The sequence below is a fragment of the Galeopterus variegatus genome, unplaced genomic scaffold (genome assembly GCF_000696425.1).
Source record: "Galeopterus variegatus unplaced genomic scaffold, G_variegatus-3.0.2 Scaffold319, whole genome shotgun sequence".
Lineage (NCBI taxonomy): Eukaryota > Metazoa > Chordata > Mammalia > Dermoptera > Cynocephalidae > Galeopterus > Galeopterus variegatus.
This window is the reverse complement of record NW_007726430.1, coordinates 42,240-53,811: the sequence shown is the minus strand read 5'-3', so window position 1 is coordinate 53,811 and position 11,572 is coordinate 42,240. Positions and strand designations below refer to the sequence as shown.

General features: G+C 53.5%; 1 protein-coding gene across 1 annotated transcript in view; it reads left to right on the top strand.

Moving 5' to 3' along the window:
- Positions 1 to 9,352: 9,352 nt before the first annotated feature.
- CCDC88B (coiled-coil domain containing 88B) overlaps positions 9,353 to 11,572 on the top strand; it is a 14,428-nt gene continuing 12,208 nt past the window's right edge. The window contains exons 1-10 of the mRNA XM_008567452.1: positions 9,353 to 9,412; positions 9,718 to 9,860; positions 10,016 to 10,127; positions 10,212 to 10,281; positions 10,369 to 10,427; positions 10,516 to 10,599; positions 10,696 to 10,839; positions 10,996 to 11,141; positions 11,296 to 11,377; positions 11,497 to 11,568. Of these exons, the coding sequence (XP_008565674.1) occupies positions 9,353 to 9,412; positions 9,718 to 9,860; positions 10,016 to 10,127; positions 10,212 to 10,281; positions 10,369 to 10,427; positions 10,516 to 10,599; positions 10,696 to 10,839; positions 10,996 to 11,141; positions 11,296 to 11,377; positions 11,497 to 11,568 (972 nt within the window). The remainder of the gene's footprint in view (positions 9,413 to 9,717; positions 9,861 to 10,015; positions 10,128 to 10,211; positions 10,282 to 10,368; positions 10,428 to 10,515; positions 10,600 to 10,695; positions 10,840 to 10,995; positions 11,142 to 11,295; positions 11,378 to 11,496; positions 11,569 to 11,572) is intronic.

Sequence of the window (11,572 nt, the reverse complement as noted above, 5' to 3'; positions counted from 1 at the left end):
ACCAAGTTGTGCAACCATCACCACTATAAAGACAGATTTTTTTTTTTTTGGCAGCTGGCCGGTACCGGGAACTGAGCCTTTGACCTTGGTGTTACAAGTCTGCGCTCTAGCCAGCTGAGCTAACTGGCCAGTCCTAGAGAAAGATTTTTTTTTCAGAGGTGGATTTTAATCTCAGTAACTTCTCTCCAAACGAAGCTGCTTCTCTCTCTTTTTTTTATTTTTATTTTTATTTTTTTATTTATTTTATTTATTTATTTTTTGCTTCTCTCTTTTAAACATTGCAATCCTTACCTAGTTATGAAGGGCACATTCAGATGTTCGGGCGTTCTGCTTGCTTGCCTGCGTCCCCCCACAGTCACATAAGGTGTCTTGCCTTCAGTGGCTGTTTGCTGAGACTCATCTCTGTGCCAGGCACTGTGCTGGGCTCCAGAAACGCAGCGTTGAATATAGCAGGCAAAGCAGTGAATATGCCCTGTGAGCACCTGCTGGGAAAGGTGTTCCAGGAGGTGGGAACAGCCTGTGCTAAGACTTAAATGTGAGGACAGTGAGGGAGGTCTGGGCTGAGCAGTAGTAAGGACAGAGTTGGGATATGGCCCACAAGCTGAAGTTCAGAGGGGTTCTCTTGGTGGACATCTGGGTGTCTCCAGACTTTGGTTGGTGGTGGCTTCAGAGACATTTCTATATTTGTTTGCTTTTGGCCTCCTTCCTTGGGGCGTGTTCCTAAATGCCAAAGTGCTGGGTCAAAGGACTCCAGAGGTTTTATTGGTCTCTGGAAACTGTGAGGCCGTTTTGAGGGCCTCCCGGGATGTGTGCTTGTGTTCTCTTTCCACAGTGTGCCAACCCGAGTTTTACTGTCTGGATTTATTTTTGCTAGCTCAATGGATGTTTAATAGTACCTTAGAGCTGTCCTTAACGTGTGTGTCTTTACTTGCGAGGGCGGCTGGCCCCTGTGGGGCCTGGCCCTGGGTTGGTCCTTACTTGCTAATTGGGTGCTGGACTTCAGCCTTGCTGTGCCCCCAGACAGCAACAAGGCAGTGGGGTGGGGGGTGGAGGGGACAGGGAGATGATGCAGCTCTCAGAGCCTGAGGACTTGGCTTTCCCCCAAGTCGGTTTTTCAGTTTGCCATATTTACCCCCATTTCTCTCTGAGCCTCTCTTTTCTAATCTCTGAAATAGGAATTAACTTGTTCAAAAACATTGATTTGGCTGCCTTTTGTATCTTGGCTCCACCCCTTCCTGGCTGTGTGGCCTTAAGCAGTGACTTAACCTCTCTGTGCATCAGTTTGTTGATAATAAAATGGGGATAATAATAGCACCCGTATTTTATGGCTGTGGAGGGGATTAAGGGACTAAGACATGGAAAGTGCTTAGAACTGAACCCGGCACAGGTGAGCGGTCAGCAGATGTTGGCGCTCCTGTGGTTACTGTATTTTATGGCTGTGGAGGGGATTAAGGGACTAAGACATGGAAAGTGCTTAGAACTGAACCTGGCACAGGTGAGCGGTCAGCAGATGTTGGCGCTCCTGTGGTTACTGTGGGATCGTCATCACGCTGGTTCCTGGACTGCAGTCTTGGAAGACCCCACCAGAGCTTTGGTTCTAGTGGGGAGCTGGCAAAGCCAACAAGGGAGAGTGCAGGGCGAAAGCAAAATGGACTAATGCTGGGCAGGGGAGGTCTTTTGCAAGAAAGGGGCATTGGGGTGAGACAAGTAGGGTGAGGAGTCAGTGTTGGGGAGGGTGTGTATGTGCGTGTGTGCATGTTGGGGTGGGGTGGGGGGAGGTCGAGAGGGGGCTCCAGGCTGAGGGCACAGCAAATGCAAAGGAGGGGAGGGTGGGAGAGAGACTGAGGAACCAGCATGGCCAGAGTGGGTAGAGAGGGGAGGAAGGCTGAGGTCAGGGTGAACGGTGGGGACTTGTTTCAAAGTGCCAGAAGCCACTGGAGGTTTTTAAGCAGGGAAGGGTAAGGAGCCAGTTACTGTTTTTTATTTATTTATTTAATTTTTTTTTAAAGATGACCGGTAAGGGGATCTCAACCCTTGACTTGGTGTTGTCAGCACCACACCCTCCCGAGTGAGCAAACCGGCCATCCCTATATGGGATCCGAACCCGTGGCCTTGGTGTTATCAGCACCACACTCTCCTGAGTGAGCCACGGGCTGGCCCCAGTTAGTGTTTTCGAATGACTCTTCCTGCACTGGGTGGAGACTGCTGGAAGAGGATTGGTACCTGCGGGTCCCACTGTTGCCTAGAGGCTCAGGGAGAGGAAGACAGGTGCCCCTAGGAGCATGGGGGTGCCCTGGGACAGCAGGTAGGGAGAGCTCGCCAAGTGTCAGGCAGTGGGGCTGGGCCAGGCCTTGCTCTGCTGGAACCTAGGCCTTGTGGTCTGCACTCTGAGTCACTGGGCACCCAGCCGGGCACTGGGCAGATGGGCCTGGACTTTACCCGCCCTGGCTCTGGGTTCCCACTGCCTCCTCCCACCTAGGCAGCTCATTTGGGCCACTCTGCTGGGCATTTCTGCTCTGCTCCAACTCCAGCTCCACTATTTTCACCCCAAAATGATGGATGCGGAAACCATCCCTTCTCAGGCTCTTTGGTGGGGAAGAGGGATTCCCTGCAGACCCAGTATCAGAGGGCCATGTGTCCAGAGGGCCCTGGAGTCTGTTTTTTGAGTCCGTGGTCCTGAACCAGCTGGTTAGAGAGCTTGACCCCAGCCAGGCCACTGAGAGGCCAGGCAGGGCTCTGAGGTGCCCAACAGGCAGGGAGAAAGCCTCACTTTGACTCAGCCTTGTTGGGTTTGGGGCTGTCGCTGGCCTGGGCCCCCACCTGCGCTGGCCTCCCTGGCCTCCCACTTCTCCACAAACCCTAGAGCCCTCCTGCTTCTGGCCTTTGGGGTTGGACCAGGGCTATCTAGAAAACTGAAAACCAGAAGACAACTGGGAAGTGGAATCTTCCTCACTCCCTGCCCTGTGTGTATGGGGAAGCTTGGCCCCCGACAGAGGAGGCTGCACGCTGGCTGACTGTGTTGTCATTTGTCTGTCTTTCTCTGTGTCTTGCCCACCTCCTGGGTCCCCCTGTTGGGCAGCAGTGGGCACTGAGCCCCCTTAAAAACTTCTGGAAAAAGATATCTGAGAAAACCAGTTATTATGGCACTGTAGTAATAGGAAAATATGCAAATATTTAAATTATTTGTCAACAGGAGACTATTTAAATGATGATGGGATGGTGATGGAGTTTGGATGTATTGTCCCTTCCAAAACTCATGTGGAAATTTGATCCCCAATGTGGCAGTGCTGGAAACTGATTGAGTCATGGGGGCAGATCCCTCATGAATGGATTCATGCTCTCCCTGGGGAGGGGGCATTAATGAGTGAGTCTGATTGAGTCATGGGGGCGGATCCCTCATGAATGGATTCATGCTCTCCCTGGGGAGGGGGCATTAATGAGTGACTTCTGCTCTATTAGTTCCCACAAGGGCTGGTTGTTTAAAAGACCCTGGCACCTCCTCTCTCTCTCTTGCTTCTTCTCACCATGTGATCTGCTTGTACCCACCAGCTCCCTGCCACTTTTCCTCCATGAGTAGAAGCAGCCTGAGGACTGTGCCAGATGCAGCTGTCCCAGAATCGTGAGCCAAATAACCTCTGTTCTTTATAAATTACCCAGTCTCAGGTATTTCTGTTATAGCAACACAAGACAGACTAAAACAGAAAATTAGTACCAAAGAGTGGGGTGTTGCTATACAGATACCCGAAAATGTGGATGCAGCTTTGAAGCTGGGTAATGGGAAAAGTTTGGAGGAGTTTGGAGGACTTAGAAGAAGACAAAAAGATGAGGGAAAGTATGGAATATCTTAGAGACATATGTGGGGGCGAGCAGAATGCTGATAGAAATGTGGACAGTAAAGGCCATGCGGATGATGAGGTCTCAGATAGAAGTGAGGAACTTACTGGGAATTGGACAAAAGATCACCCTTGCTACACCATAGCAAGGAAGCTGGCTGCATTGTGTCCATGCCCTTGGACTTTGTGGAAGTTGGAACTTAAGAGTTGTGAACCAGAGCATTTGGCCAAAGAAATTTCTAAGCAGCAAAGCATTAGGGAAGCTGCATAGTTGCTTTTAAGAGCCCACTCTGAGTCATGGTGGCAAAATCATGAGGTAAAGCCAGAATTTAAAAGTGAAGCAGAGGGGCCGGCCCGTGGCTCACTCAGTAGAGTGCGGTGCTGATAACACCAAGGCCGCGGGTTTGGATCCTATATAGGGATGGCCCCACGGGTTCGGATCCTATATAGGGATGGCCGGTTTGCTCACTGGCTGAGCGTGGTGCTGACAACACCAAGCCAAGGGTTGAGATCCCCTTACCGGTCATCTTTTTTAAAAAAAAAAGTGAAGCAGAGTGTAAAGATTTGGAAAATTTGTAGCCTGACCATGCGGTAAAGAAGCAGAGAGCCGCTAACGATGCAAGGATGAAGCAGATAAACTGGTTGCTAAGACATTATCTTGGTGGTGAGGCAGCCAGATGCTAATAGCAGAGAAAATGAGAGGAAAGCCCTGCAGGCATTTCAGAAATCTGGAAGGGTGCCCCACCCATCACAGACCATGAGGCCTAGAAGGACTGAGTTATCCTGGAGGACAGACCTGGGGTGCAGCTGCCCTCAGGTCCTGCTCTCTGCATCCCAGCTGCTCCGGCTGGAGCAGCCCCAAGTGTGATTTGTGCAGGAGTCCTGGAGAGTAGAGGCCCAAAACCTTGGTGGCGTCCACATTGTGTTAAGTCTGCAGGCCGGCAGGACATGAGAGCAGTGAAGGCGTGGCAACCTCCACCCAGATTCCAGATGTATGGAAAAGCCTGGGGGCCCAGGCCGAGACCTGCCACAGGGGCGGAGGCACTGCAGAGGACATCTGCTAGACCAATGCCAAGCAGGAAAGTGGGGTCAGAGCCCCCACCAGGGAAATGTCTAGTAGAGCCAAGGCAGCAGGGCTGCTGCCAGGACCCCAGAACTTCAGGGCCAGTGGTAACATGCAATGCAGGCCTGGAAAAGCCACAGGCACCAGCGTGGCCCACTGGGCTGTGTCTGGTAGAGCTGTGGGAACAAGTCTGCCTGATGCTTTGGGGGCCCAGATGCTCAATTGTGCCCAGGACGCAGGACTCGGAGTCAAAGAACATTATTTTGGAGTTTTAAGACATAATGTCTGCCCTGCTGGGTTTCGGACTTGTTTGGGGCCTCTTTTTACTTTCTTCTGGCCTATTCCTCCCTTTTGGAATGGGAATGTATACCCAATGTCTGTTCCACCATTGTATCTTGGCAGTAGATAAATTTGGCTTTGTTTTTCAGGTTCACGGCTAGACTTTGGACTCCTAAGTTGGTGCTGGAGCAAGCTAAGACTTTTAGGACTGTTGGGATAGAATGATTGTATTTTGTATGTGAGAGTGACATGAGTTTTGGGGGGCCAGGGGCAGAATGATGAAGTTTGGATATGTTGTCCCCTCCAAAACTCATGTGGAAATTTGATCTCCAACGTGGCAGTGTTGGAAACTGATTGAGTCAGGGGGGCGGATCCCTCACAAATGGATTCGTGCTCTCCCTGGGGGAGGAGGGGTAGCGAGTGAGTTCTGCTCTATACCCAATGTCTGTTCCACCATTGTATCTTGGCAGTAGATAAATTTGGCTTTGTTTTTCAGTTTCACAGCTAGACTTTGGACTCCTAAGTTGGTGCTGGAGCAAGCTAAGACTTTTGGGACTGTTGGGATAGAATGATTGTATTTTGTATGTGAGAGTGACATGAGTTTTGGGGGGCCAGGGGCAGAATGATGAAGTTTGGATGTGTTGTCCCCTCCAAAACTCATGTGGAAATTTGATCTCCAACGTGGCAGTGTTGGAAACTGATTGAGTCAGGGGGGTGGATCCCTCACAAATGGATTCGTGCTCTCCCTGGGGGAGGAGGGGTAGTGAGTGAGTTCTGCTCTATTAGTTCCCGCAAGAGCTTGTTGTTTAAAAGACCCTGGCACCTCCCTCTCTCTCTCTCTTGCTTCCTGTCGCCATGTGATCTGCTTGTACCCACCGGCTTCCTGCCCCTTTTCTGCCATGAGTAAGAGCAGCCTGAGGCCCGTGCCAGATGCAGCTGTCCCAGAATCATAAGCCAAATAAACCTCTGTTCTTTTTAAATTACCCAGTCTCAGGTAATTCTGTTATGCAGCTGTCCCAGAATCATAAGCCAAATAAACCTCTGTTCTTTTTAAATTACCCAGTCTCAGGTAATTCTGTTATGCAGCTGTCCCAGAATCATAAGCCAAATAAACCTCTGTTCTTTTTAAATTACCCAGTCTCAGGTAATTCTGTTATAGCAACACAAAACGAACTAAAACAGATGGCAACACGGTAAAGTACTACGCAGTTGTTAAAATGCTCAAGGCTAATGGCTCCAAACAGAAATGAAACAAATTGCTTAGTATATTGCGAAGTAAGGCAGGTACATGGCTGTGTATGTGGTTGCAACTGCTTGTCATAGCTTCACTTGTGTCCTCAGGAAGGACAGAAGAAAATGCCCCCAGTGGTCACCTCAGGCCAGGCGGATCGGGCGCTGGGGGTTGGGAGTGATGGGTGGGAGACTTGAGCTCTCCTCTATACCCTTATGCATGTTTGACATTTTTGATCATGTGCATGTATCTGATAAAATTTTTTTTAAGAAAAATCTAGACAAAGGCAAGGGACCACTGTTAGCCTCTAATGAAGACCCTTCAACACCTAATTGAGCCTCAAGGCCTAATTGAATCCTCAGTGTCAGTGGTGAGGAAGCCCCACCCCAACCTCCCCTGCACCCCCCTCCACCCTCTGCCTGATTCAGAGAACAGGACAGCTGTGCAGCCAGGCTTGTCTCAAGGGACGGATGTGAGAGCAATCGTGACAGGGCTTCTGCCTCTGAGGCCGAGGAAGGGTGTGCCCCAGAGATGTTGAGCAAGGCAGGGGCCCCCAGCTGGCAGGAGGTGAGCCCCACTCACCAAGCTTGGGTAACCCGGGAGGACCTGCCGGGTGACACAGAACAGGTGCTTCTGGGAAATTCCTCCTGGGGCATGCAGATGGGAGTAAGATTCACAGAGGGTCAAATCTGAACGGACCTTTGATATTATTGATATTGATGATAATGACCGCTTCAGGGACCGTTTAATGAGTGCTTGTGCTGGGCACCGGCTCGCGGAATCCTCATAACAACTCTCTTGAGAGGGTTATTCCCATTTCCAGATGGGTCTCAAGAGAGTTTAACCACTACATACGCTCCTCTGCTCACAATCCTGCGTGGCTTCCCTTTGCCTGGTCAGGCCCAGCTCATCTTGGCCACTGTGTCCCTTACTTTTTGCAGTCTGGCCCCGCTGCCTTCTTTCAGTTGGTTCTACCACTTAATAGCTGTGTGACTTTAAGCAAGTTGCTTAACCTCTCTGCTCCTCAGTTTCTTCTTCAGTAAAATGGAGATAATCTATAATTCTTTTCTCACAAGCTAGTCCAGAACAAATACGTTAATAAGTGCAAAGTACTTATATCCATGCCTGGCTCTTTGCAAACCTGCGCTTACTGTGATTGGTATTATGATTACCCCATATTTCATCAAATCTATGATGCCATCATTGTGAAAGATGTCACTAAGAAAAAACCGAATTCTGCCAGTTAACTATGTCCCAAGGCTCTTTCATCACTAGAATTTTTATCTCGTATTTCCCGAAAGAGCTGTTTGATTTAGATGTAGGTTTTCATCATATGTAATTCCAATGTGCACATAAAAAGGATAAGAGAAGCAAAATAAATTGGTTGCCGTGTTTGGAAAACTCCTTCATATTTAGAGTTTGACTCCCATGAATCATTTTTGGTCTGAGAGTCGTGATATCTGTCACCCTGCCACCTCCTCCTCCGAGACAGCAAGAGAGCTAGAGAGAGCAGGACCCCTTTAAGCAATCCATAAAACAGCCAGGAGCTCTTAAGCCACCTTTGCAATCATGCGGAGCAGGCACAGCTGACTTTCAACTCTGCTTTGGGAGTGTTGCTGACAAGCCCAGGCCCTTTCCCTTGGGGGTGCCGACTATTTGGATCTCAGGGTTAAAAGCCTGCTTGGCTCTTGCTTCTGGGGTTTTCTCCAAGCTGACACCCTTTCTGCAGGATTTAACGCTAGGGCTTTTGAAGTGTGAGCACGTGTAGGCACTGACAACTGTCAGGACTGCAGCCAGCCAGACAGCAACTGTACTATGCAACCTGACTTCAGAGATGTTAAATGTGAAAAATAAAGCGTCTTGGGATACATAAAACATGAATAATTTCTGATCTTTGGGCTGGCCATGCTTCCAGCTGCCTGGAAGCTGCACACTCTGTTCCCACTGCATGGAATACCCTTTCTTCCTCCCCACTTTGCTTTGTTACCTATTCATCCCTGATCTCATGCCTCCTCCGGGATACCTTCTCTGACTATCCCACCAAGGTCCAATCCCCTCCCCTTCATTAAACTGAGTACAGCTGCCATGTAACATTTTGGGTGTGTGATTTTGGGGGGTAGATGTCTCCCCAGTGTACTGTTCATCCCATGGAGCCAGGGACTGTGTGGCTTTTTACTACAGCCCAGCATTCAGCATCCAAGAGTGGGTGAATGAAAGAACGGACTAAGGCCATGGAGTGACCAGTGGGGGAACTGGGATGTCCTCCCAGCCTGTTTATCACAGCACTGTGCTGCCTCCCTCTGAGGCTGGAGTCCAACCTGCTAATTTAATAGACAGGAAACGGAGGCCTGGCCAGATGCAGTCACTTGTCCATGGCCCTGTCTCAGTCCAGTGTGTATAGAGTATGTGGAGAGGTGCTTACCTCTGTCTGGGGTTCAGAGCAGGCTTTCTGGGGTAGGCAGCATCTGAACCAGGCTTTCCAGGTTGGGGGGCTGATTTGGATAAATTTGAGAAACATTGGGGGAAAGGGAAGGAAGCTCTAATGAATGAGGCCTGGCATATCAGAAGATGCACATGTGGGTGCCAAGACACGCCATGCAAGCCCAGAGCCCTTGTATAGGCCCTGGAGGGGTTTGAGTTGGAAAAACAAGGCCCAGAGAGGTACAGGACTCACCCACCGTTGCCCATTGATCCAGGAGAGCTGTGGACCCTTCCCCCACCGACCTCTGGGCCAGCCCTGCCAGAGATGCTGGGAGGATGCAGGATGGAGAGGTGGGGCTGAGACAAGACTCTGGGGGTGCGCAGGCCTGCCCCGACCCGGAAGGAGGAAGCTGCACAGGGTGTCTGTGGCTGGGCCTGGGATCCCCCACCCGGGGACTTCCTCTTCCTCTCAGGGCAGGTGTAGCTGCTACAGCGGGACCGACACCCTGACACCCTGACCCTGGCATGGAGGGGGGCAAGGGGCCCAGACTCAGAGACTTCCTGAGTGGCAGCCTGGCCACCTGGGTGAGGGGCAGGTGGGAGTGGGGCTGAGAGGGGAAGTGAGCAGCAGCCAGGGGATGGTGTTGGGGCTGAGGGGAGGGTGGGGCAGAGCTGGGGCCTGAGGGCAGGGGCAGCTCAAATGGGGGGGATGGACAAGTCCAGGGGGCTGTGGTGAGGGGAAGAGGGTTCAGAACTAGGACCTGAGGCATTCAGGGGATCGGTGAGGAGGGGGTGCTGGAGCTCGCTAGGGCAGGTCAGAGGGGCTCAGGAGTCACTCTGCTGGTACTAGGCTCCCACCACACCAGCGGACCGCCTCTTCTCCCCCACAGGCGCTGGGACTGGCCGGGTTGGTGGGGGAGGCAGAGGAGCCAGAGGGGGAAGAAGAGGAGGAGGAGGAGGGGCCCCTTTGTCCGGAGAAGAGGTTCCTGCGTCTCAGCGATGGGTCCCTGCTCCTCCGGGTGCTGGGCATCATGTAAGGGGCACCAAGGGTGGGGTAGTGGAGAAGGGACCTGAGCAGAGGGGGCCGGGACAAGTGGTGGGAGGAGCCTAAGGGCTACGGGCGGAGCCTGGTGGAAGGGAGGTGGGTTCTCGGTTCCACCTCTCACCCATGGCACCCTGTGCCCACAGTGCCCCCAGTTCCCGAGGGGGATCTCGGATGGTCAGGGGTCATGACGGACCCGCAGCCTGGCGGGTGTGGAACCTGAACCACCTGTGGGGTCGACTGAGGGACTTCTACCAGGTGAGGGGTCAGGAGGGAAAGGTGGAGACGGGGTGCCCCCTGCGTGCAGGCCCCTCTCATATCGCCTGTCCCTTCCACCTCCAGGAGGAGCTGCAGCTGCTGATCCTGTCGCCACCCCCAGACCTCCAGACGCTGGGGTTTTACCCCCTCTCAGGTGCTCGCCCCCACTGCGCCGTCTTGCTTCTACCCACCCCCCCCAAGTCCCCATCCCTTTTAACCTCCTGTGGCTTGCGCCCTGCAGAAGAGGCGGTGGAGGAGCTGGAAGGCATCCTTCGGTTGCTGTTGGGGGCGTCAGTGCAGGTGAGCCCGGGGGGATGGAAGGCTAGGGTGGCTACGCCACAGAGGAGGGAGATCCTGCACCAGCCTCTCCGCTTCTGTCTCCCCACAGTGTGAGCACCGGGAACTTTTCATCCGCCACATTCAAGGCCTCAGCCTCGAGGTCCAGAGCGAGCTGGCCGCTGCCATCCAGGAGGTACTGAGGCAGATCCACAGCCTGGGACTGGACCACCACCTGGGTTCACCTCGACCACCCCCTTCTTCCACTGATCTGCTCTCCTTGTGCCTTCAGGTGACCCAGCCAGGGGCCGGTGTGGTGCTGGCGCTGGCAGGGCCGGAGCCTGGGGAGCTGGCCCTTCCGGAGCTGGAGATGCTGTCTCGGAGCCTGATGGGGACGCTGTCGAAGCTGGCACGGGAACGTGACCTGGGGGCCCAGGTAGGAGACAGCAGGGGCATTGTGGACCCAGGTTGAGAAACTGGAGGAGCATGGGGGACCCAGATGTGTGGGTGAGATGGGGGTTTGGGGTCCAGGTGTGGGGCTGGGGTCTGATGTGGGGAGGCATGGGATGGGTGACTCCCTGATCTACTACAGCGGCTGGCAGAACTGCTGCTGGAGCGGGAGCGCGCCCCCTTACCGCCTGAGGCTCCTGCTCGGTCCCCCGCGGAGGGCTCCTCGCACCATCTGGCCCTGCAGCTGGCCAACGCCAAGGCCCAGCTGCGGCGCCTGCGGCAGGAGCTGTGAGTGTGCGCAGGCTGGGAAGGGTACCTGAAAGGCTAGGGGCGGATTAGGCCTGAACGGGGCCGCAGCCCCGGTGAGTACGGGAGGGGTCAGGCCTGGGAAGGGCTGGGGGTCGACAGCCTCCAGACGCCCTCCAGCGCCCCTTCCCTCCAGGGAGGAGAAGGCCGAACTGCTGCTAGACTCCCAGGCAGAGGTGCAGGGCCTGGAGGCTGCAATTCGAAGACTCCGCCAGGAGGTGCGCTCGGATGCTCCCCGCCGTTCCCGCCCTCCCTGACACTCCCTCACCCCGTCCCATTGCCTCCTCCAACCCGGCCCCTTCCCGTCCCTAATCCCCCTCGCCCACCGCCGGCCCAGGCCCAGGCGTTGTCGGGACAGGCCAAGCGGGCCGAGCTGTACCGCGAGGAGGCAGAGGCGCTGCGGGAGCGGGCCG